This window comes from Canis aureus, chromosome 10 (assembly GCF_053574225.1).
Source record: "Canis aureus isolate CA01 chromosome 10, VMU_Caureus_v.1.0, whole genome shotgun sequence".
Taxonomy (NCBI): Eukaryota; Metazoa; Chordata; class Mammalia; order Carnivora; family Canidae; genus Canis; species Canis aureus.
Window position 1 is genome coordinate 41,493,789 of NC_135620.1, and position 26,670 is coordinate 41,520,458.

The 26,670-nt window shown below is 39.1% G+C and overlaps 1 protein-coding gene across 3 annotated transcripts in view; it reads right to left on the reverse strand.

Moving 5' to 3' along the window:
• Positions 1–273: 273 nt before the first annotated feature.
• The window catches only part of MLLT3 (MLLT3 super elongation complex subunit), a 280,717-nt gene continuing 254,320 nt past the window's right edge, over positions 274–26,670 (reverse strand). For 2 of the 3 annotated variants that reach the window (XM_077912123.1, XM_077912125.1), the window contains exons 6-11: positions 23,164–23,239; positions 21,203–21,332; positions 18,480–18,579; positions 12,608–12,679; positions 11,370–11,441; positions 274–4,570 (exon numbers count right to left, since the gene is read on the reverse strand). In XM_077912123.1, the coding sequence (XP_077768249.1) occupies positions 4,439–4,570; positions 11,370–11,441; positions 12,608–12,679; positions 18,480–18,579; positions 21,203–21,332; positions 23,164–23,239 (582 nt within the window). In that variant the 3' untranslated portion in view covers positions 274–4,438. Of the gene's footprint in view, positions 4,571–4,596; positions 5,501–11,369; positions 11,442–12,607; positions 12,680–18,479; positions 18,580–21,202; positions 21,333–23,163; positions 23,240–26,670 lie in introns of those variants that run through there. The other variant, XM_077912126.1, reaches the window with a different exon arrangement.

A 26,670-nucleotide genomic window follows, 5' to 3' on the forward strand; every position in this document is an offset into this window, starting at 1 on the left:
GACTATTTTTAGGAATACAGAAAATGGTACTAGACCCTGGGGACTCAAAGATGAATGGGGGGCTGGACCGTGCCCTTGCTGGTTCTTATCTCTCCATTCATTCTTCTGCAGGACCAGCATCACTTCTTGAGAAAGGCCCAAGAGCTCATTTTCCCCTGTATGTAAAGCGAAAACCAGACTCTGCTCAAAGGACTCTTACCAATCAGTAAGACTATACATTGTAAAGAAAATGGAGCCACAGCAGATTAGATATGAATTTAAGTAAAACACCTATTTCTGTCAATCTGTACTTATATTTCAACATGGGTTTTAGAGATGGGAAATACATCTTACGAATGCCTTGTAGTTCACATAATAGCATCTACACACACATACATAGTGTATCTTTCAACATAACTACACATACACACTCCATTAAAAAAGATACTGACAGATTTAGAAAACGTATTGGCCTTGCACTGTTAATCTCAAGAATACATTTTTGCTTAATTTATTTTTGCACTGCACAGTAGCTCTGGCCACCGTGAAGGATCTGTCAGCATTTCCATCATAACTCTATTTGCAGATACTGGAGTACAAGTGCCAAAATACATATTTACAGTTTACAGACAGCGGTGGCTTTGTCTTCCTTTTAAATTGACTTCTTCAATGCATCTTTACAAGGAATATCCAGGGATGGCAGTGCCTACATGATCAAAAGCATCATATAACACAAAAGGGGTCAAAGATATAGACTTCCAGCCCAAGCTTAAACTAAACCATGGGAAGTGACTCCTCAACATTCACTGCAGCTGGAGTTGTATCTACATCAGAGTCCCAAGTTTAGAGCCACAGTCTGAAGCAACATTAGAATATGAGCATGTGCTTGTGTACGGTACATAGCGTTGGAACACAAAATGCTAAAGGTGGGACGCAATGCACATATAGCAAACTACTCCAGAGCCGATCACTTTCCAAGTGAGAAAAATCGAACACAAGCCACCAAACACGAACGCTGACCATTTCCAACACTGGACCTCCAACTTGGTTACCTGGGTAGAGTTAAAACATTTAAGAGCAAAGTCTCTTGTAAACAAATATGTTAACTTATTAACATGTGTGGGACTTGAAACGAACAGTATGTGGGATGTTATGCAGGCCCAAACTGTGTTTCTCAAAGGTTAGCTTGGTTTGTACAAGTAACAGCAGAAACATTTTTTGGTGGGAGGAACATTTTAGGGGAAGAAAACCAATTTTATTGGTTCTTTCCACAAAAGGAGGGTGAATAATTATTTGGATCAGAGAGATGTGCTTAGCAATTTCAAAACGTTTAGAACACTCAGGATTTTTTCTTTTAGAGTTTTTGTACTGTGGTCTTGGGTTTTTATCCTTTTCCCTACTTTCACACAATATGCAAACCTATATGGACACACTTATTTGTCTACAAAAAGTATAGGGAGAGGTAGACAGTCTTGTTGCTAACATAACTGCTCTATGCTAACTCACATGGAAGCATCCCTTCTCATACATAATGCTGCTGCAAACCAGATGCAAGCCCATTTATAAGAGGGGGAAGTTCTATACGTATCTTTCCCTCCTCAAAGTACTGGAGGAAAATTTAAAGGAAGTTTCTCCTACTCTGGCTGGCTCAAACCATATTCACACCCACCCAATGATTTTATTTGAAACCTATCTATCTAAGGAATTGAACCCTGCCATTTCCCCTTTGTGCTTAAAAAAACCAAAGCCACTGTCAGGATGCACACGTGCCAAATATATTTTCTAGCAGGTTTCAACAGTGTTTATAAACACAGCAGAACTGAGTGGGAATGGTACTTGAAGAGAGTATAACTATTTGAAATTGAAAAGGGGATTTATTATTTCTGCATTTAAAGATTCGATGAGAGTGAGAATACAACGTGCAAAAAATCAATGTGACTCTCACTCTATTGAAATTTTGTGGAAAACTCATTTTGTTGCCTCCATGAGGATTAGTGGATGGGTAAGTTTTCTTGAGTTTCGTTATTAATTTACAAACTTCCATTTTGACGATATTCTGAAGACATCTGCTTTATTGCCTAAATTTGAGGTCTAAAGATTATTACTGCAATAGCTTCCCTTCTCACTGTCCTTTTTTGTTTGGTTGCTTATATTTTACCTAGTTTCCTGGTAAAAGTGGTCAGAAGAACAAGAAAAACCTTCACACTGTCAAATCATTTTGCCACACAACTTAGTTACAAAAATAAAAATGGCCCCAACTACATATATACATTTCTAGTTACACTACACAGATATTTTAGTTAAACCACATCCATTTCTGGCTTAATTAGAATATGTGGATTAGCAGTTAGAAATGTTTAAAGATTTCTAAATTTTGCAAACAATTCATGTAAGCATTGCCCTCCCCTTTCATCTGCGAAGTTAAAAACAAAACCAAACACAACTAAAACCACGCCTAAAACCACACACATCAGTCACCTAATGTCCAAAATGACTCCAACAGTTTCTCTGGAGTTAAACATTGAGAAGGGGACACACAACAAATGCTTCAAGGACTGTTCATGCCAACCATCAAGAATAGTAATGTTACCGAAAAAGTCCACTTGTCCTTGGGGAGGACGCTTCAGAAGTAATTTACAAGGAGCATGGCTGTATTATAATTTTTTAAAGGAAAAAATAGTGTCTTTGGATAGAAAGAAACAATGTAAAAAAAAAATCCCCTTTTTAAAATGCAGAAATAACTTCATTATCAATCTGCATTTACATTACTGCCCAAAAGAATGGGTCTGGAAAGACCATTTTCTGTACAGACACTAGTTAATCTCTGTATGAAAAGACAGCATCTGGCATGGGAATAAACAAGGGAGAGCCTAGAGACTGGTCTATTCGCACACATAGAAGCTTTCTTAAGGCTGATCCAGTGAATGAACCTTTGGATCCAGAAGTATTTCTTCATTTCCCTTCTTTTCGGTTGAGTTCCTAGCAAAAACTTGGAAGATGAGCTGTTCTCACTTGGCACATCTCCATTTATGGAGAGGATGGAATAATGACACCAAAAGGACTTTGGGTTTTTTTTTTTTCTTTTAAAAATAATTTGCTTTCTTTTGCATGCCACAGGACAGATTTCTAGTTTTAAAACAGGGTACATCAAGAACAAAAATAGCCCCCCTCCCCAACCATCTTCATTTTTATCAATACAAGAAATCCTTCTGGAAACATAAGCAAGTGACTAAACAGGATCAAACCACTGAATCTACAAATTAATACATGATCTCTTATGGCAGAATAACCAAGAATTTTCCCCCAAAGAAAGATTTTAATTTTCCAAATATAAAAGAGTCTAAGAGGATCATACGTGAACAAAAATCTCTTATTCCAGGTTTTATGGTAAAGATGGATATAACACACTGGCAGCTGAAAAAAGCTGAAACTCTTACTAATAAATAGATCCAAATTAAGAATTTCTACAACATTTCTTTAGAAAACAGAACCAGAATTTTTTTTTTTAAATGATGATCCTGTGGAATGCCTTTACTTCCATTTTTACCTAATATTAGAACAGTAAAACAGACACAAGGATGTTGATGACAGCTCAACAATGCTGGATGCAGGACGTTTACAGGTACACTTGTTTCAAAGTCCTACAGGTTTATTGACTAAGGCTAGACAACAATTCATATGATCCTATTTGGTGCATTTTTCTACCATGGTCCAAGATCATTATATGGATACAGCCAAGGGCTGGGCCCCAACTTTCAGGAGAAAGACCACAAAGAAGAAAAATCAGGGTGGCAATTTGGTCCCCCCCCAGTTGATAATATTTGTGTTCTGGAACTGGAAAAACAAAAGGTGGCAAATACAGACTGCAACGAGTAAAAGGACTTGGAAAAGTTAGTGGAGAGTGGCACGGTATACGAGTAAGGTCACTGGGCTTGGGATGGCAAGGGCGCTGCATTGAAAGAGCATCCGTGGGACCAAGTACTTATAATGTCTTGTGGTGTCATTCCCTCAACAACTTTAGAATATCTGTATGCGATAATAAATAGATCAGTTATGTAATAAGGCAGTGTGTTGAATATGCATTCGTCCTGTGGAATGAACCACCACAGAGAAAGATACATGATACCATACACATTCTTTAAGTTTTCTTGTGTTGTGTTTGATTTGTTGGTTTTCAAGGCTATCCAGGCTAACTCTTCCCGGTGATTTCCTTGGAGAGAAGAGTGGTCCGCTGAGGCTGGTTTGCTTAACCTCTCCTTTATCAAGAGATGATGACTGGCTTTAAAGAAAAATAAAGCTGAAGGTTGTTTGATTTTTATTTTTCCCTTTTGGTTGCATCATTCTGAGTGTTTCCATATAAACAAACCAAAAAAAAAAAAAAAAAAATCACAACCAAAAAAAAAAAAAAAAAAAAAAAAACCAAAAACAACAGTTTTTGATGCATCCAGTTGTTGTATCCTCAGGATGTTCCAGATGTTTCCAGGTAACTCTGTAGTTTACGGACTGTGGTTTTGTCCAGCGAGCAAAGGTCAAAATCAAATGTTGTGTTTGTGATATGAAAGTGTCCAGTTTCTTCTATAAGGTTCACGATCTAGGGGAGTAAAGAAGAGAAAGAATGGGCAATAAGCAATGATGGATATCACAAGGCAGAGAGAGAGACAGAGAGGTGGAGGGGATCAAATATGGAACCAAGAGACTAATAATATTCTCCTTTATATAGACTAATATTCTCCTCTTTTATAGAGGGTCTTATGCTATTGATGGCACAGAACTATCCCTTAGCCAATTTAGTAAGCCAAAGGAATATTATCCTTTTGAAATTCTCAACAAGAACAGATTACCTATTCTCTTCATTCACATCCTTTAGATGGATTTCTCCTTTCAAGTCATGTTTTACTATAAGGGTGGTTATGGAAGATACAATTTCAAGACTCTTTTAAAAATTAGTTACTGACTCAATGGATAATGACTATACTTACTAGATGTAAGAAAATTCCATCCTAGAAATAACAAGACTCCTTATAAAATAAAGTATACACACACATATAATAATGATCATTTTTCTTTCTGATTATGTTATTGAAAACTCAAAGTACAAAGCCCAAAAAGGGAAGAAGAGAAACCATCTATAATCCTACCTGCTGAAGACCATGGGTGGTAACTGGAAGGGGGCTGGAAGTGTTTTGTTGCTTGATTTGGGTGCTGGTTATAAAAGATGCATTCACTTTGTTAAAATTCACCTAGCTGTACACTTTGTTATACCACAACAAAATGAATAAAAACATCTATTTATTACTTACAGTCATGTTCAGTTTATTCCCTTGGATATTTGAGGTTAATAAGTATTATCTACAAAAAGAAAAAACCTTTGTCTCTTCGTGTGGGATAGTCTTCCTTCATTTCTTACTGTGTGGGCTCCAACTGTCAGATATAAGATAAAAATTGTGGCAGAGGTACTCATCTTGCCTTGGCTTTCAAGAAGACACATCTAAGGTTCCAATTTTAAGAATGTTGTTGGTTCCTGGTTTGAGAAAATCTTGTATCATGTTACGTGTCTTGCCATTCTTATTTTACTAATAATTTTATCAGAAATGGACACTGTGCTGAGGTAGCATGGACTTTAGGTAAGTATGTTGTGGGTAAACTGGGATGGGGGTTAATTTTAGCAAGCTTTGTGGGGGAGAGAAAAAAATAGCATCAGGATGAAAGAAAAAATATTTGCACTGAGAAAAGTGGCAAACTTTTCTACTTATTTTTAGTTGTCTCTGTAATCGCCCTCCTATCACTTGCTTATTTTCTTTAGTTCAATAACCTCAAAAAAGAGAACAATTTTAATTATTTAGGCTATTTATTCAATGGAGTTTTAGATGACCTAATTACAGGTGGAAAATAGCAGAAAGGAAACTTTTGACCCTCTCTTCTTAGGATTAGTTTTCTTTAAAAAATAGTAAATTTGTGAACTATTCCCTATGGGTCAGTGGGTCTCAAAAGAAAATGTGCTCCCCATTCCTGGCATATTTGACTTCCACAGAAGCATAAAAGACATGCTGAACCCCAATCCAATTAATCGCATGGCTCCAGACTGAGCTGTTACTGCCTTACTCAATGTCTGGAACTCTTCTTTATAAATATAACTATGGGTTTCATAATAAAACATGTTACTCTTACTATGAAATCATGACAGATACAGCAAACTGCCTACTGACTATACTTTTGTCCCTTTTTTTTTTTTTTTTTTAATACTAATAGAAGCTTGATTTTTCTGGAAGTAACCACAAGCCCAGCTAAAACACTTGCCTCCCAAGATGCACTAGCAACATACAGCAGATACTGCTACTTAAAATTTGTCAAAAATCACTGGGATTTCAGGACAATTTTTGAAAAGAATATAGACCATGAGTATGTGTCTTCTGGCCTCTGTCCCCTGTTCCTGTCTGGAATAAAGATAGGCTTCCATCTTCCCCTTGAGAGGATGAATGCAAGATGGGAAGGCTGGCAGAGCAGGACAGTAAGGGGTCTATGTCCTCACTGACCTCTTTCTTACTTTAAAGCACTGGTCCCAGGGTTCTAGCGCTAGATCACGCATCAAGAGAATCCTAGAAAGGGTGTTCCCAGGTATGGTTAAAGTACTACATTCACATAAGAACTTGTTGAACTTTGAGCTTTGGATAAGTCACAGACACACATCCACATACATGCAGAGATACACACAGCCACGTCCAGGCACGAACTTGTCAAGGCAATCAAATACTTAATTCAGTTGATGCTAAATACATACTAACCATACTTTCCAGCGTAAATTATCTATTTTTGTGATACTGAAATACTATAGTAGAGCATTTCATTCAATTCTGTATACCTATAAAAATACTATAGGGCTATTGAAAATGTGTAATCTTCAGGACAGAGAAAAAAATAGACTTTGAATGTACACAATGAAGGCAAAAAACAATTATCCCAGAGTGTGACCTCTCTCTCCAACTAACTGGCCAATAGGTAAGTTGCCCAAGCATTCAGAACGGAGTCCAAAATCTCGTGTATCACTTCCGACTCTGCTCACTATCTGAATGGCAATGTACAAAACAGTATAACCTGAGCCCCTGTTTCTTTTTCATCTCCTAAATGGGGATAACTCCACCTGTTCTACCTATTACATAGGTTATGCAGAGGATCAAATAAGATAATAAGAGGATAAATAAAGCTTCTTTATAAACTAAATTGCTACAGAGATCAGGGTAACATGATTATGATCAACATACAAATATAACTTCTCCTTAATGATCTGGGAGGTAACTGTACAACACATGAACTATCAAACCCAGTGCTTTCTCCGCCTCCCCTCATTGACTATTAGCCATTTCATTAGCACTAAAACAAATGAAGCAGGGAAAATGCCAGAAGCTAAAATTCAGAAAAGGCCTACTTGAATTAAAAAAAAAAATAATTACAATAAAAGTTGCAGGGGTAAAGGGAGAATAGAAGATGAAGGAGAGTAGTGACATCACAATGCAGGGGCAAAGTAGAGTCCTATATTTTCCCTTTGAAATGGTAACTCACTCCTTTAGGAAGATAGCTTTCTGTGACTCAGTATAGCTGCTAATTACCAATAAGAAAGCACCAATAAAAATACCTTCTAGAAAAAGCCACTTGATTTGAAAGCAAATAAACCCACTTGCCTGCTAGGAAACTGGGTATCTCACAGGCTGTGGACTGTCTCATAGATTTCCAGTGCTTGGATGACAGGCCTTCCTACCTCTTCCACAAGCAACAACCCCACCCTCACCTGCAGCCACAAACACACAAAGAAATGGAGGGGATCTGATCAATCTCACTCAATGAGCCTGTAAGAGCTTGTAAGAATACATCAAGTAGATGCTGAGATGGCCTTAAGGTAGTAGTGGTCATAGTGGCACAGTCAAGGCGTTAGGGACGATTTACCAAAGGGAATGGCATTAATGACCTGAATTATTAGAGCATGTACCCACATCCTCAATTAAGTAAAGACTTCATAAAGAAAAATAAATGTGGGTTCCCTTCCAGGAATCCTGATAGTTAGAACATCAGAAGCACAGCATTAACATGCTTATTCCAATGACACAAGCCACAAAGCCTAAAAACATCCCACTGGTCCCTGAAGGATGCCTCTCTGCCTCACTACAGGAATCACCTTGTACTGCTGATGTGGTGTGGCTCTACCTTGCTGGTGTCACCCTGCATCATCCTGCAATAATGAATATCTCCCCAAAATAATAATGATGAAAGACAGAGTGATTGTAGATAAGAAGGTAAGAGCACATGACGTGGATGCTTAGTGGAGAAGTAAGAGTATCTCAACTACTTGACTCATTCTTCCAATCCTGGTCATGGTGAAAACATTTGTGATGGATTATTTCCTGCCACATTAGCCTTTTAGGGGGTACGATGCAGGCTGTTTTTTTGTTTTTGTTTTTTCATTTTTTTTTAATTGGAGTTCAATTTGCCAACATATAGGCTATCACCCACTGCTCATCCCGTCAAGTGCCCCCCTCAGTGCCCGTCACCCAGTCACCCCAAACCCCCGCCCACCTCCCTTTCCACTACCCCTTGTTTGTTTCCCAGAGTTAGGAGTCTCTCATGTTCTGTTGTTTTTGTTTTTAACAGGGTAAGGTCTACTTGTTAAATCTGTTGCTCTTTCCCCCAACCCTAGTTTTTAATCATAAAAACAGATGCATTATTTTTAGTCTAATTATATTTTTAAAAAATCAGGGTTCTTTCTGCCCAAAAGCAGCCCTCTCACTGAGGGGAAGCAATGAACAAGCTTTGCTTTAACCACTGCTGCCAGCAGTGGATTCAGGTCTGGGAGATACTAGGTCTTCCTGTAGAATCGCCTCGGGTATGGACGGGAATATGCTGCTGTTTATGGGTGGGACCGCATATGCCCTACCTTTGGTGAAGAGGCAGGCCATCAGGATCCTAGCTATAAGGGATTCTGTAACATGAGGGCAATTTCCCAAGATGGAGGTAATCTTCAGCAGAACATTTCCCAGGGAGGGTTCTCCATGATGTTAGAAGGAATACTCTAATATACCACTAATTTCCCATCTCTCCAAAGAGCATTTTAAAAGTATAGCAGCTGTTATCTACACTGTGAACCTGTCTTCTAAGAAAGCCCTGGTTTCCCTTAGAACTTTTTCTTCATTCTAAGATGCCAAACCCAGACTCAGAGCTCAACTGCTAGGGAGGTTAGAAGTGCTCCATCTCCCTTTCCAAATCAATGTGGAACGCACAGTTTGAAGAAAAATCAAATTATGAGTCAGTCCAGGGTACTCAGATCTCTGGGTTTGACTGCATCCCCTGTATTGTATTTCCTTAATACACCTTAAGGAAAAGTGGCTTAAGAACACAGGCTCTCTTGATCTAGTGCTTTCTGCCCATTAAGCTAGATGCTGGGTGCCAGTATTGCATGTCCCCAGAGTAAAACAAAGATATTAACCACTTCTTGTGAGGACAATAAAACTGTCAGAGCAGAGTTTTTGATAGGATGTGTTTAATAGTAAAAGACCTTGGATGTGCTCCTGGCCTCACCAGAAATCTTGTCGCAGGTGCTCAGGCCCGCATGGCAAGAATACATCGACTTTGCGGAATGCATTCCACGAGATGAGCAGCTCTCGAAGTGGAGAATAACATTAGTCCTCAACAGTGCTATGTTTTACAATAGGAATTAATTAAGCAGTAAACCGTGACAGGACATGCATCATGGTATCATAATCACAAGCCTCAGCTGCATTGCAAGGCAAAAGGCCAAAGACTGAGAGCTTTCAACCGGCCTGGGAATGCAATTAGGCTGAAACGCTGTGTGTCCTGGAGCGCCTTGATGCCAGGCTAAAAATTCATAGCCATCACTCTCTCCCTCTAGGATACTAAAGTAATCCACTTCTTGAGTAAGCCACCTTCCCTCACGGTTCTTTCAAAGGTCAAATTAAAAGGACAATGTGAAATTGGGAATGCCAATGACACCCCAAGGTAAGAGCCTGCCAATGGCCTACTTCCTGCACTCACTGCCTGGGCCTTCTTTGTGAAGGTGTCTCAACCCTGCCCAAACATCTGTTTCACTCTCCTGTGAGACTATTTGGGCCCAGCTTATGCATTCATAGCTTTATTGGACAATTGCTCCACAGTGGTTCAGAGCTGGAGCTTAAAAAGAGATAGGAAAGGATGGGAATATCAGCTAATAGATTTAGCATCACTATTCAGTCATTTAGCCCCACATAATTGGTAAATGGCAAGCTGAACAATTTTCTTTTCTACAAAAGAATGTTGAAGAAAGATACTAGCAGAGGACTAGAATAATTCTTAGGATGAAGCACTCCAATCTGTTCCCTACTCATATTCACTTAAATGGAAATGCAAGAAATGCAACTCATCCCAGTTAAAAATCATAGGTCTGTAATGTTTGGTTCAAATCTGAAACTCTAAAAGGGTTTAAAAAAAGAAAAAAAGAAAAGAAAAACCCTATCCGACAAATCAGGGAACTTGGCAGATTTGAGAACGCATATTTATAGTTTTCAGCAAAAAATGTACACAGAATATAAATGTGACCATCAGCCATTAAACATTAAAAAAATAATAATCCACACACAGCTGGGATAGATTAAATACTACTTTAAGTCATTTGAAAGTAGTAATAAAACAAAATTCAAACAGTGAACTAATCTACAAACCCACCCTGGAATTTAGAGCGCCACCTTCTCTTTGGTCGTTAAGGAACTTATTTCTCAGGAGCCACCATTAATTCGGCAGACAAACTGAATAGTACTATAACTATAGCAAAATTAAAAAACACCCTTATCTTTGCAAAACATCAAATTGTACTAAGAGAAGTTTCCCAACTCCACAAGTATTTTGGAGTTGAGTTCATCATAGATGTATGCTGTACAAGATAAGAGAAATGAGGAAAATATTTCTTTCTCTTAGAAGAGCACTGGCAAAAGGTTACTCCATTGAATCACAAATGTTGACAACACTTGACTGAAATTCTTATCACTGTTTTCTCATGAAACTGGAAGCTTGGCCCCAAAGGCTTTTGCATTCCCGTTCTTCCCTCCCTCAGCTCACAGGACAGTGTGAGCCAGCAGAGGAATCCAGGCATCCCACCAGCACCGTCACCTCCACAAATGCCTGGTTTTCCTCTGCTGCAACACCAGGGGAAGGAGCTCATCCATGCCAAGCTCCAGAGCAGACTTCCAGGTAGCCTCAGCAATGAGAACCACCCCCACACCCACCCAAATACTTCTGCAGGTGGCATAAGCCCAGCGTAGGGCTGGTGTGACCTCCAGGTGCTATGACACTACCCTAGGATGAAGCAGGCCTCGTGGCTTCTGCAAAGGGATGTGCTAAAAAGCATTTCTCACCTGTTGCAGAATGTGTCTCTCTCTCAGTGTCATTAACCTTCTGTGAAGCTCTACCAGTTCATCTAGGTAGGCCTGAAAGAGAAGAGTATCCCCCCCAAAGAAGAAGCATGTTAGGAAGCAATCCAAAAATAACATAATAAATAAACAGGAACATACAAGCAGCAGGTGGAGGCACTCCATCCTATGTCCCTTGCCTATGCTGTGTGGACTCAGTGCCCAAGGCTCCTGGAGATCTAGTCTCTCGTGGTTATGGATACAAAGCCAGCTGTTTCATGAAGGGCAATTCTTGGCACTTACTCTCAACAGATTCAAGGAAGCAGACCCACTCTCTCCCAGTAACCCTCATCTATAGGGAAAAGGGGTACTCAATGGTAGATTGTGAGTCTAAAAATATTAGCACAGTTTACCTTTTTTTTTAATTCTTTCATCTCAGAAGATTTTTAGCTAAGAGAATAAAAGTCTAAATTTGAACATGGAAGTATAAATACACAACCAATTATCTCAGGACAAATTCTTAAAAAAAATAAAAAAATAAAAAATAAAAAATAAAGCTTTCCTGGTTATACCTAACACGGCCAGCCAGTAAACAGCAAGTAACAGAAGAGAATATCTTCTGAAAAACCAAGATGACTATCCAAATTAACATCTGGAGCTCCTCTGCAGGGGCAGAAGCACACCTCTCTTCCCATATGCTCAGACTCAGGAATCTTTGTTAACATAACTGTATGGGTTTTCCTAGCGCCTCTGTTTGCAATAAAGGCAAAGGCAAGGTTTGTGAAGCTTTGGTCAGGCCTGCCCTGATTCTGCAAAGCATATTATGACCCTGCCCACAACAGGAGACTAACCCGCAGCAGGTCTTAAAGTCAGATTTCCAGTGCGTGATGCACACTTGGAAGGCATACTACACCAGGATCAGGCGTCCCTGCTCACTTATGGCTGAGATTCCTCAATCCTCTACCTTTAATGTGATTTTCTGAGGTCCCAACTCAATGTGCCTGAAACCCTTGGCAATGCGAGCTTCATGGCAAAAGGCAGCCTAAGGGCCCAGAGTAACACTGAAGACATAAGCGAGATTTGGAGAACAAACTACAGAGCACCAAGAAGGTTCACCATTTGGGGGTGTGGGGCACCTCTGATGAAGACAGGGAAGGGGAGCCACCAAGGATGGTCAAAGGAAACACAAGGAGAGGGCAGCCAGTCCATGCTGCAGCAGTCTCGGGAACACCCTGGAAACCTACCTTGTCACATTCACCATTCTTTATTTGCTTATCTGATTTGCTTTGCTTTATTGGACTTTTCACTTCAAGAATCTAGGGATCAAAGAAAACACTGTTAAATTTGATTTCAGGCACTTCGTAGCAAACCGGCCCCCTAAACAAAGGCACTTATGCATGAAATGTCATACAATGATATCAGTTTCCAAACAGCACTTCTCCTCTATACATTTTCTTTCTTCTCTTCTAATCTCACTCTTTCTTGGAAAATAAAGAACTTCTATCTGAAATGCTGAGTCAGGGCAATAGACTTAAAAAAAAAAAAAAAAAAAAAAGTTGACGATAAGAAAATTGATCTAAGTTTCCAAGGCTGCTGCTTTTTTGTGACAACACTCTCACACATATGCACAGCAGCTGAGTTATACTGTATTATAGTCCCCTCTGGCAAGAATTTTTTCTTATTTATTCTGCTGTTTCAGCATGACAACCAGTGCTCAGCATGCTAGGGATGATAGAGCAAATACTCCAATACCCTTTTTAGTACCTGACTTTCAGATTCTAAAAATTACTCATACCCACTAAATGGATGCAGCTTTGGAAATGAAGATGGCCATCAGCTACACTGCTCCCAACTTGGGATCCTCCAACTTAAGAAATAAAGAGGCAGGACTATCTTCCATGGTTCAAGAATTTTGTGTTTATAGCCATGATAAAAAAAAACCAAGGGTCTGTCCTTTCATCTGAACTGATCACAGCTTTGAGTATGAATAGTAGTTTGCATACTGTTTAGAGGCTTCCATTGGGGAGCTAGGTTTCTAATGACTAAGAAGGAAAAACAAATTATTATTTAATAAATACAGTTGGTTTATTAGAGTCCTCAAAATTGAGGATCATAAGGGAAATATTTTTAAATGAGCCTTGTTTAAAATCGCTGAGATCCACTGAATTTATTGATGAGTGTTTACAAATGTATATAAACATAAAAAGCAGAGTAATTTGTCTTTTTCATGATAACCTCATTACCAACTGAGTTATAATTGGAAGCTAATATTAAGGAGGAAAATGCCAAATAAAAGATATATTTAGGAAGTCTCACATTCCTACTGCTTGTCTTTGTCCATTCTCTGGTCTCACACTCACACACTCACTCATACACACACCATCCTGTTCAAAAGTCTATCATATTCCATAACACAAAAGTGATTTTAAAATGAGCCCACTCTTTGTTTGTTGTGGAGAAAGCCCTAATTGGGCTCAGAAAACTAAGTTCAGGTTTTAGCTCTATTATTTAACATTTTTTGGATCTCAAAAAGAAAAAAAAAAGAGAGATGAAATATAGGAAATGAACAAGATAATGTCCAGATTTCCATTCAGCTATAAAATGTTACACTACCAACAAACATTTTACCTGTTGGTATAGGACCGTGACATTCTGGAGAAGACCAAATACTTCTAAAAGGGTATATTTTCCTTTGAATTTAGAATAATGCATGGGTAAGAAGTGAGCTTCAATAGAGTTGTTCCTGAGAAAGCCTCTATTTCTTCATTTTTAACATTAAGATAACCAGATGACCAATCTGACCAGGCTCGCTCACTTAAAATACAATACTTTGGGCAACACAAGGAAATTACTTAATCGCTGGGGCAAGGCAATCGTTTTTAACGTGTCGCACTGTAAAGGAAACCCAACACTCCCCTACGTTCAGAATTTCCTTCTCTATTGTTGTTGGAAATGAGACCTCAAGGGGAAACTCCGAGCTCAGAGACCTAGGAATAAGTAGGTCAGTAGATGGCACTCCTCGCCAACTCAGACAAGCGGTTGGGCAAAGCAAGACAATCTGCTGAGATTCCAGGCCAGAGAGAAAAACAGCGCCTGTACGCTTGCCTTGTGCATTAGAAAACTAAATTGTATTGCCGTCATATCCCACTCTGCACCCCCTTGCCATTCCCCAAGTCACTGCACTCCGGGGGATCAAAGTGACTAAGGATTCTGTATTTGTAAGCAACTTTGCTAACTAGGTTTAGAGTTCTACCACCACTTCAGAGCAGAAAATAGAACATTCGGGGCACTTAAGTCCCACCCTACACATTCCGTAAGTGCTACAGCACAGAAGGCCAAACTACATTGAAATCCTAGTTTCTTTCTTCTGAAGCTGCAGTGGCAGGAACAAAAGCTCCGGGTGTCAGTGATCCGCCTCAAGTTACTGAGTGGCTGCCCAGAGAGGGCTCAGTTAATCTTCCTTCTTTGATCTCTCCCTGCTCCAAAATAAACAGCTTTGTCAAAACCTCATTCTGGGAGAGCTGAGCCATGTTGAAGACAATTGTTTTATTTATGATCATTTCTTATCTTTAAGGAAACGACTCCAGAATTTAAAACTACAGCACCTTGTCTTCCATGAGCTTATTTCAAACCAGTTCAACTGGATAGACTCTTTAATTTCATTCCACATGCCTTGCAGGCTGATAGGTAATTTATGATATTCTGAATATTAACTTGGTTACAATGGATCACTTCCTTCCCTCAAGGCCTGTCGCCCCCAACCCCTTTTCTCCTCATACTTTCGGCCAAAAGGGATCTGGAATTTTGATTTTGTTTGAAACTCAGGTAAGGGAGGTTTGAAGTTTAATAATAATACAGACAGACACACACACACACACACACACACACACACACACTCCTCTGGTTAAAATGGCACAGCACTCACTATTATTCCCTATTAAGCTTTACTGAAGGCAACAACTACCCAGATGGCCAAGATGCACCATTTATATCCATGGTCATCCGCTAAAACAGAACTCAGATTAGTTGCACCTCAATCCTTAATCTGAGGATATGGTTTAGAATCAAACGTTTAAGATTATTTTTCTGTATCTCTTTGTGAGGACTGACAACTCAATTATTCAGCAGCCTGGATTCTCTACTGATGGGCCTTTCATGTTAATGATCCAGTAGCTCCTAACAATACTCAGGTTAATTACTAGCTTTGTTGACATGTGCCTGCCTCTGTCTGTTCACTGTTTTTCCCAAAGTTAGAAAATGTCTGATTCAATTAGCACTTTCTCTCTTCCCTCGTCCCTGGAATATTTGAGAACGAGTAAGGAAAACTCGGCTATGCCTCGAATTTTACAAAAATTTCAGAGATCATTATCAATTTGCAGACAGAGAGCAACCAAGGAAACTCCTACGAAGAAGGTCTGTGAAACAGGAAGTCTGTTTTCATTGATTTTATTTGATGTGAAATATCAAATTCTCACACATACAGTCAAATGAATACTGAAAATGCATTCTAGGGTGAAATTCAGGGGGCTTTGATATTTTTAAGAAATTCTTACTCTTTCACTTCACTGGCATGAAGAACCAAGGAAGATTAGCAATTTTTTAAGAAGTCCTAGAACACGGATTTAAAGGGATATAGCAACACTCCTGACCCGATGCAGGTAACTTGAGGGGTTAAGAAACCAATACAAAGTTTTAAAAACCTTTTCTTGCTCTCTCAGTTCCAAGACAGCTTCAAGGAGGTAAGTGCTCTTGTGATACTACACGTATTTCCTACCCTAGACTAGCTAAAAGTGAAAGCATATGGACTGTCTTATTATGCTTATAGGTGCATGGAGGAAGTGACATATAACTGAATATTCCTGACAGATTGATGATTCACATGTGTGAAGCTACATTTGTCGAGTAAACATATGCCAAGAAACCAGTGGTATGCTATTTAATTGGATAAAGTAATTTTTACCCTCAGCAGATAGATGATACCATTCATTTTTTTAGTCTTGTTTTGCTAGACAGGCTTAAAAAAAAAAAAATCCAAAACTTTCCCTGAAGCCAAGATTTGAGCCAAGTCAACTCAGGACTGCCCATCCAGGAAATGTTTAGGGTGGTTTGAAAGGCAAGACTGGGGGCTTCATGGAGCTGGTTTATCAGTCTAACCCCTCCATGTGGGAATGAAGCTCAAGGGGCTTAAGAGGGGGATACCTAATGCCCCTAACTCCTGATAGTTACTGCTACTGCCCATGAAGGACCCGGATTCATTCTCATTCTCTCTATCTCACACACACACACATACACACACACACACCCCACCGGAAGCTCCAAAGGTTTAAATTAAATATGCAAATATATGCAAAGTCCAAATTCTATCCCTTTGCCAGCTTATATACTGAAGCACAGATTTACAAAAGAAACTCAAGTTATCTAGTTAGCCAGCCCAAGTCTCTTCCCAACTGATTGGTGATGATGTGGTTCTGCCCTTAGTCTTTACCTGCCCCAGAAGTGCTTGATGTGTGGTGGTAGGCTGTCATGCCAGAGGGGAGAGTTGGCCGGCCCAGGGCCAAGGGCATGGCTGGCACTGGAGCTGGGGAATGCATGGTGTGCAGGGAAGTAGGGTCAGGAGTAAGAATGTACTAACTCCTCGAACAGCCAGTCTGTAACAGATGATGAGGCTGGGCTTGCATTCACATGTAGGCCACAAAGAAACTGCAGTTGAATAAAAGTGGTGAGGTAGAGAACACTGATATTATTCCTATTCTACAATGAAGGAATAGGAATAAACTTAAGTTGTGGATAAACTTTATAAATGAGGTATTCTAAATGAGGTACTCTAAATTTTAAGAGATCTTATGATTTATACAAAATTTTAAAAGAAAAAAAATCTTCTGCTATAAAAAATCATATTTTCTCAGTAAAGCAAAGATAACAAATTCAAGGACAAGGCTGTTTAAAATTGTAGGACATCTGTGAAAGAGAATAATTTCAGAAAAGTGCAGTTCTTTTAAGTTCATAATATTCATAAGGTAACTTGGATTAAGAAATTATTCTAGAAGTCACAGGGAACCTGCCTAAACAAAGAGATAAGAATAGCTTATATAAATGAGTGTATCAACTCAATGCACTATGAGGTTTTTATAATATTCATGATACTTGAAATTATTTTAGTATTTAAAATATCCCAGTCTTAATCATTTGTTTAAGAAAAGCTCTTCATCAAAGCCTCCAAAGTTTTGCCTAGACCTTATCCAAAAACTACATTCTGAATGGACTATTAAATTAATAAGGCTTCTTTCTGCTTGATTTATAATAATGATAATGACCATTATTCGCATTTTATAAACTATTCCTTACAATTCCAAATGATGACCCTCTTTCCTTGGATGACCACACAGAGGCAGAGCACCTACAATAATAAGCATGGCCACATGCTCTTTACAAATATGGTATTTGTCATCATTCAGAGAACTGGCAGGGCAGGTATTAATATTTCCATTTATGGATGAGGAAACAGAATCAAAAGTTAAAAGTTCATTTCCCACCAGTACATTACTGTAAATTAGTAAAACAAAGAACCAGGCTGAGCACCTGGGTGGCTCAGTCAGTTAAACAAAGGCAGATGCCTTTGGCACAGGTCATGATTCCAGGGTCTTGGGATCGAGTCTCACTCACATTGGGCTCTCCACTCAGAGGAGAGTCTGCTTCTCCCTCTGCTCCTTCCTCCCTGCTCATGCGTGCACGGTCTCTCTCTCTCTCTCTCTCAAATAAATAAATATTTTTTTTTTAAAAAACAAAGAATCAGGCTGTAAACTAGCTCCAAAGATTATATTCTTTCTAAATCATTAAATTAGCCTACTTAACTGCTGGAGGGGGAAAAAAACCCACAGAAATCAGGGGCAAATGAGCAACACTTTCTGTGTTAACCCATCCAATGAAACATACTTTTCATGACAACAGAAGTTCTTTCACCCCAACTACATGTTTATTCTGAAGGTTGTCGATTCCCACGTATTTGATATTGAGAGAGACTTAGTTTAGAATTAAGGGATGAAAAGTTTTGTGTTTTGTAAAAATGATCACACTTAGTTTTGCAGAGTCTCGAAGAGTGCAAACCCAACAATTTACCTGGTTGTTGTTGGTTTTTAATAAAGGTGGTGGGGGTTCGTGATGTAGGGGCGAAGAAGCTGAACTGCTTTCACTGTCGCTACCGTCACTTAAGCTAACTCTGCAAAGAAACAGAAGTTACATGCATAGGTACAGATAGTTCTTGAATTATCTATGGAACTAGGCGCAGACAGAAAGGAATCCAAACACTAACCACTGAAAACTTGTTTCACCTCATGCAACTGCTAACACATCCCAGTGCTTACTCTGTATGGAACTGTGTTAAGTGTTTTACCTGCTATTTCTCATTTAATGACCCTTATTTCAACAGATGAGGAAACAGACTTAGATTGGATCACTCACCTGTGGTCAAGAGGTAAAAGGAATGGTTCTGGGATTCAAACTCAGGCAATGTAACCCACAGCTGGTGCACAGCAACTTTATTGTACTGGCCTCATTTATTCTTTTATATCCCTGCTCCAACTTCACCTACCTACTATCACAAAGCCAGCCGAAGGTCAGCAAAATTAGACCATTTTTAGGTTACTACCTTCTAGTTTTTGTTCCCCCTGCCTCTCTGCTACAGGTGAACATTCTACCAAAATGGCCAGAATACAGGCTGCGGGAGTAGAAGCAACTGTTAAGAATACAAACAGCCCTGCATGGCTGCCAGCCCAGGGTGATGTCTGAAGATGGGCTGTGTGAAGCCCAACGTGCTGGACAGACCGACAACAATTATTTCTACTGTGTAATGACTTAAGGCTGTCCCTAGTTTTGACTTAATTGTTGCTGCTACAAGAATTCATTGGAAATATACTTCAGCAACATGAAGAGACAGTGTGTTTGGGATAACTGCTTTAGAGAAACAGAATATCTTTCAACAACCAAAGACAACATAAAAATATAACCCCTCCCCTTTGTTTCTTTTCTTTTCAGAACAAAATAGAATTTTCTTTTAGCCAGGGTAGGAGATATTTCTTTATTCTACTCCACTGAATGTATACCCCTCTTCTGAAATGTCCTTCAGTGTTTGCTCTCTCTCTTTAGCTACACAGTCACCTAATAAAATATTCTTTTCAGAAACAGAAAATGCTTTAGAAATCAGGATAGTTTTTTTTTTTTTTTTTTGCTCTGAATAGGCAATCACATTCCAGCTCTATAATATATTCAGATAGACAAGATACAAGATAGGAAATGAAAAGGATACACTGGGACATCCTTTTAGCAAAAACTGATGGAACTTGTTTTTCTTAACTAAATTACATTAATGAAGTGTTCTGATGAAGCGCTGCTTTAAAATGCTTCTTGACTGAAGTGGAAGGTTGAGTATTTAAACTGATTAAACAGTTGAGACTTCACAAGTGCAAGGAAGACCAAATGTTACACTGGCGCTGCTGTGCTAACAGCACATGTCAGGCAGGGGGAAAGAAGCGAGTCTCCAACATCGTGTGTATCACATCAGATAACTCACAAGCCTGTAGGATCTGACCTGCCCCACTCGGATGGGATGGCGAGTGGGTGGGCAATAGCCAATCATGGAATATCTAGATTTTCGAAATAACTCTAACTGTAATTTGGCTAAATGCATTTTTCATCAGGTAAGTTTGAGAGCCCACCAGCAGTGAGGATTTTGGTTGTTATAAATATGCTCACTGCCATGTTCTGGTCCATTTTTAGATCCTTCTGCCCTACCAGTTAGTTTCCTTCTTGTCAGATTAAAGAGTTCTAAGGGGAAATGTTATAACACCAAAGCTATAAGGCTCCTTATTTTCTCCTATTCAAGGAAAAAATAGAGATAGGTGAGTTTGGAAGACAAGGTGGAGAAAGAGGTATTGGGTGTGACTACTGAGTATAGCCACATGGAAGAATCAGTGAGGGATGTGATGGGGCATACGTACTCAGAGGAGCCCTTCTCAAAGGACACCAAGGAATTACTGATTAGAAACCATACGATCTGTCCAGTTGGGATTAAGATAGTATCCTTCTAAGGAATTTTAGGGCCTTCCACACAGTAATGGATAAAGGGAAAAGATTTAATGTGAGGTATTATAAATGTAATTGGATTTTAAGTTCAAGTAGATTCATATTTTTTCTACTCAAACCCATTAAAGTAAGCATGCCTATTTGTTTTCCTCATGATAAAGAAATAAAACCCTCAAGGCAATTTCAAGTTGACTATTAATTATAAGTGACATGAATTACCATCTTATAATGTGGAATTATGCCTCACAGCATTAAAGCTACTTAAGGAACCTAATTGTCAGCACACTTAAAAGGAATTTATTTGCTGGAAAACACACACAGGTGATCCTAGTTTTAATTAGGTCACACACATAATTCACTGAAGCCAATTATGTATTTCTAACTACAAACAGCAAACATGTCTCCTTAAATTCTGAGGCGATAGCCATGGATCGACACAAACTCTTAAAAAATGAAAACAGAGTTCATTTCAGCAGCCAGTCCTTCCCACGTTGGCAGAGCCTTTCAAGAACAAGGACTACTAACAGGATGTTTTCCCTATAGAATTTTTAGAAGCAAAACCTTTTGCTTTCTGAAAAAAGGGACACACAGTTCTCTGCAGAGGTGGAGATAAACATGCCAAGGTGACCCAACTCAAATGACTGTGACCATTTCCCACCACTGTTTCTGGTGTTGCATACTTTGGCCATGGTTCTACCAGTAAGTCTGGGGAAAAGGCAGGATTTCATCCCAGGGAGCTGTGTTCCCACCAAGGCACTCACCTGCGGCTTCGGCTGCCTCCTCTATTTACAGGTCTTTCCATTTCGGAGTCATTGTCATTATCCTCTGCCTCATCTGATTCCTCCTCATTGTCATCAGAATGCAGATCTTTCATTATAGACCTTAAAGGACCTGAGGAATGATGGTGAACCACAAATCAAACTATTTCATACACACTTAGTCATAGCAGACATAGTGGACAGCTCACCGGCACTGAACACTGGCCAAAAAACCAACAACAAAACCCCATCATTACATATATTTATGCAAGTGATAAAATAAATTTGGTAGTTTCTAAAATATAACATCTAACTGAAACATTGTTGTTTTCACAACAGATGCCCCAGGATGTTTATTGGAAAATCTCTCTTTCCTAGGAATGTTTTTCTATGTATTTTTTCTTCCCTAAGAAAAATTACATCTAAAGAGGAACAGAAAGATCTATTAGTAAATTGAATGTTTTGTTAGGTTAATCCATGTATTGAAAAGTTGAGGCAAATAAATCACCGTGGTTGTAACTTGTTCTTGGCAATGCAGCCTTTGTGTGGTAGTTTTTGATCTATTAAGGTTTAGCTGTTCCTTTTATTTCAAGGTCAATTTCAGGTCAAGCAAGCATTTCAGTCAAGTTCAGATTATAAAGTATTTCAATTCCATGGTGTAATGTACTATCTCTGATCTTCATATTGATCCTGGACACAAGATCTTGTTCAAGCAACAATTTTATGCAACCAATTTTTATTTTACTTTTTAAGAAATTCCTGGCAAAATACCAGCATATATTTACATAAATAAAACCCTGTAATAAATCAGGTGCCCAGAAAATTCAAGAGGGTATCCAGTATTAGATAGGAGAGAAAAAAATCAAGTCATAATTAGTTTTATTCTAGAATAGGACATAACTGGAAAACAAAAAGAATCCAAAAATTCAGTGTGTCTGTGGCTTATTTTCACTTGAGTGCTCTAAACATGATGAAAACAAGATCACTCTTTTTAATGTTAAAGAAGAGATTGTGCAGGCAATCAAGAAAGTGAGAGAGGAGGTACTTTTATTCTGGATTAGGCAATTCCTAAAGTCTAATCTAGGACATGAATATCCGAGCTACCTCTAAATTGGTTCTAAAATAAGTATTGATTCTCTGCAATCTCACACTCCACTAATTCCTGCTTTTGTAGTGGGCTTATATCTTTGGATGTCAGTATAACAAAAAATCTGAATAGCCAAAATGATTAGTGTCTTTTATTTTTTCCTGGAAGCTTAGCCTTAGCCCAAATACATACAACAATTTAATCCTTTTCAAAACATACAAAGCCATCAGAAATTGAGTATGATCGATGAATGAGGTAATATGCAAAATGATGCTCAAAAACAAATTATTCCTTCATATTATCTCACTTTTCATATTTAAAAAAAAAGGGAGGGAGCTCTTATTTGAAAATTTCCACACACCAAAAGTATAAAATACATACTTAATGTTCTGGTTTAAATTTCTTTATTAGGTTTCTTTATATTTAAATTTCTTTAAGTTCAAGTAGAGGGAAAATATATTGTAAAGACAGCAAACTATCACTTGCCAAAGAAAACAGGTCTATTAATCTGTAGGAAAAAATAAATAAAATGAAAGACATCCAGGAGAGAGAGTAAAAATCTATTTCTCTGTCAGAGCCTCTCAACTCCAGCTTTTGCTATTGTATTTCCTTAGGGAGCTCCCTGGAATAGGCTGTGTCTATAATCCTTTTGTAAAATGGGACTCTGATGGCAGGGACTGGAAAAAGGGGAATTTCTAGAGGCCGGTCTCATACATCAGAACAATACTCAAGTGCATTCCTCGGGGAAATAAATACAACTGCATAAAAGCCAAGTTATCATTCAAATAATAAAACAGTAGAAAATAGGCCATAAATCAGCTCATTAAGACGTTTTATGAGAAAAATGCCTCATAGTTTGCCTGGGAGATATTGATACCTTGTTGCCTGGTCTGGGACGGTGTGAAGCTGGAGCTGGAGCTGGAGCTGGAGCTGGCAGGACTAGGTTGTTCAGACTTTAAAGAAGAAAAGAAAGCCATCATTAATAAATTTATAGGATGCTCCACAACTAAAATTAACATTATTGCTCAAAAATATTTTGCTGTGCAAAAATATTCCAACACCATGCAAGAAAAATGATTACACATTGTATTATGCCAAAACCAGTGACACAGGAGAATCATGGTGTCCTTTTTGTTTTGTCTACCATGTTTTTACCAGACGTGGGAACAAGTATATAAACTCAAGGATGATGAGACAAACACCTGGGCATTACATGAGGGAAGAACCTGGCTTTGATTTTACTCCTGTGTTTACTGCTATCTAAATCTCTAAAAGATTACCTTGATTACCCTTTCTGCAATGTTTGATTGACTCAACTGGTTAGAACATAGTGGTAATGAGGCCAAGGTCATTAGTTCAATCACATTATGAGCCAGTTAATTTCACTCTGGTCCAAGGCCATGACCCAACCCTAACCTCATTCATCCATAGTTCACAAATGGAGATAATGTTCATAAGGAGATCTGGCCAAGTCCCACAATTGAGTCAGTGGGAAATGTTGCCAATACTTACACACACACACACACACACACACACACACACACACACCCCACCCTCTAATTCCAGCCTGTGGATGCAGGGAAAAAGCATCATATACATGCCCCACTCTCTCACCCTGAATTCTCCTCATCCTCTAATACCCAGGACAAATACCACATCCTCCCTGACCTGTCCAACTCACAGTTGTCTTCCTGCTCTGAACCCACTGAAAATGTGTATCTCATCATCTGTTTGCTCATCTGATATGCTATAGTGTTATGCTGCCTCTGATGTGTCTCCTCTCCAGGAGACTGCAGGGACTTGCAAAGAAAAGGGTGTGGGGGTCTCTCTTGTGTTGGTTATCCCCTCATACTCACCTTAACACACTGCATAAAGCATGCACTCTCTATCTGTGACTGAAGGCAGAGCATTAGGTGCTTTGTTCTACCATCTGCCAGTTTTTATGAGACTTTACAGTGGGTCAAAGTGGGAAGAACAAATACCTGGACAGAACTGTGCAAAGAAACTGATCAGACCATCAACATATTTGAATTTTACATACTTAGGTCCAATTTAAAATAACTCAATAATGTTGGTAAATTTGGGTGGACTATTTTTATCCCATTTCTCATGTGCTCACAGTCTCAACTATCTATTCATGTTATTTGAGTATCAGATAAGGTCTTTTCCCGTACAGACATCTCTTTCTTCTTTTGACTTCACTCATTGGGTGACGGAGGTATCAGGGCCGTGTGGAAGACAAAAGAGCTCCAGCAGAAGCCACTAAACGAGGAGGGAGAGCCTCAGCTCAGTTGATAATGCAGTTTTCTCACCACTGATTTTTACTCATCCCCCCTCCCCGGCCCTAAATGGCAACCCCCTTCTCTCCAAGCAACACTAAGACCCAGACTTGGACACAAGGAAGCACTTTCAGGCATTCCTGATGCACACTTCACATCCTCAGGCTGGATGGGAAAACAGGTGTCAGCAATCTACTACTCATTCCGCAGGAAAGGAGCCAGACAGGATCTCTAATGAGCAGCAGGCGGCCTCCAACCCTTCACTACTGCAAGATTTGCTTGAGATTTGCAGTTCAATGTCCAACATGTTGCTGTCTGTGGCCCACCAAGAGGAGCTGGTTTACAAGCACACATGCCTGTGTGAGGGACTCTTCATTTCCGTTGAGTGGCTCTTCCACTGTTGAGCCACAAAGGTGAGCTACGCACTGCAAGGGCATTCAGTTAGCAGTTATGTGCAATGCCCAGCTGCAAAACATTTCTCCCGGGGGCCGTGGAGTACTCCTTTTCCTTTCCAAGTTGCTCTTTTCAGCCATGAAAAGTGTCTGCAAACGGTATTATTTTGATAGCTCTGGAAACCATTTGGGAGCCAAAAAAGAGGTTTCCTTACAGTGAGTGGAAAGAGCTCTAATTCCCCCTCCTGCTGGACCAGTCATGTTGCACTGGACTTAAAGGAGCCGTTTGCCAGAGCTATTTGCTTAGAGTGACACTAATTAGGAAACCAAGAGGGGATGGTGGCCATCTCTAGAACCACCCCATGCTAAACTTGATCCATCGGTCTCAAGCATCATGCCAGTGCCAGACCCAAACCTGCAGGCAGCCTTCTTTTAGCTTCTTAACCACAAACAAGGTTAATAAATCAACAGTTACCAACCAACAGAAAATTGACGAAGAGTAGAGAACATAACACAATAGGAGAAAAAGGCTTTCATTCTATGTTTATCATTAATGCCATGCCTGACCCACAAAACGTTTAAGGTTTTTAATAAACACATTAATTCACTGAAAATATTAAAATAGAAAGTTGAAAGCAAAAGAGGTGATTGGAGAAGGACAAAATGTTGAATGATGGGTAGCAAATCCAGTATCTTAGAAGCTTTTGGATGAGGATTTGTGGTTTTGGAGCTAAGGAGACTCCTTGGGATGATCAGATATGGAGTCTCACACTTTCATGGGCATTACAATTACCTGAAGGACTTGTTAAGACACAGACAGCTGGGTCCCACTCCAGATTTCTGAGTCAATAATTCTGGGGTAGGGATTCCATAAAGAGTTTCCAGGTAATGCTGCTGCTGCTGTTCTGGGGACCAACCAGACTTTTAAGACACTGACCAAGGATCCAGAGATTCATAGCCACGGATATTCATCCGAATCACTTGGGGGGTTTCTATATATAAGGGAATTCTGATTAAATAGGTTTGGTGTGAAGGTCCAGGCATATTTATATTGTAAAAGCTCAAGCAAATATTAATGAAAATTCCAAGTACAACACCACTGATACTATGTTAATCATTTCTTCTAAATGCAAATGCATATTTTGGAAAGACTCTTAAATTTAAAGAAAAAAAGCAACATGAGAAAAGCTAGAAACTTAGTGATGTATCCAGAAGTAGCATCCCTGCATACTCATCAAAGTATTTTGTGAGAAAACAACCTGAAAGAACACAGTTATGGCTCAATAAAAACATCTAAGCATATATAAAATCATGTCATAGTAGATGGACCTTCAACTTAACCTAGACAGACCAGGACAGAATTCAACTAAATGTTAACTGTCAAAAACCCATTCTGCTGCTAGATGAAGCCGACACCATCTTACATCTTATCAAATCCAACAAAACAGATTTACTCACTTTAAGTCTGTATTTTATATGACAATAAAATCAGATTTACTCTCCAAAAATGCAAATCAAGGATGATCTTATAACCTAGAAAAGATTGCTTTTTAAAAAATATTTACCATACACAGAACCGGATTAAGACTCTCAAGGAATGAAAAGATTATTGTATCCTCTTTCCAACTTATGTATGTATGTGCTAAAACCTAAGTACAAGGAACTCCAATGAGGTCCTGATTTTTCCCATTACTAACTTGATATTGTTTCTGA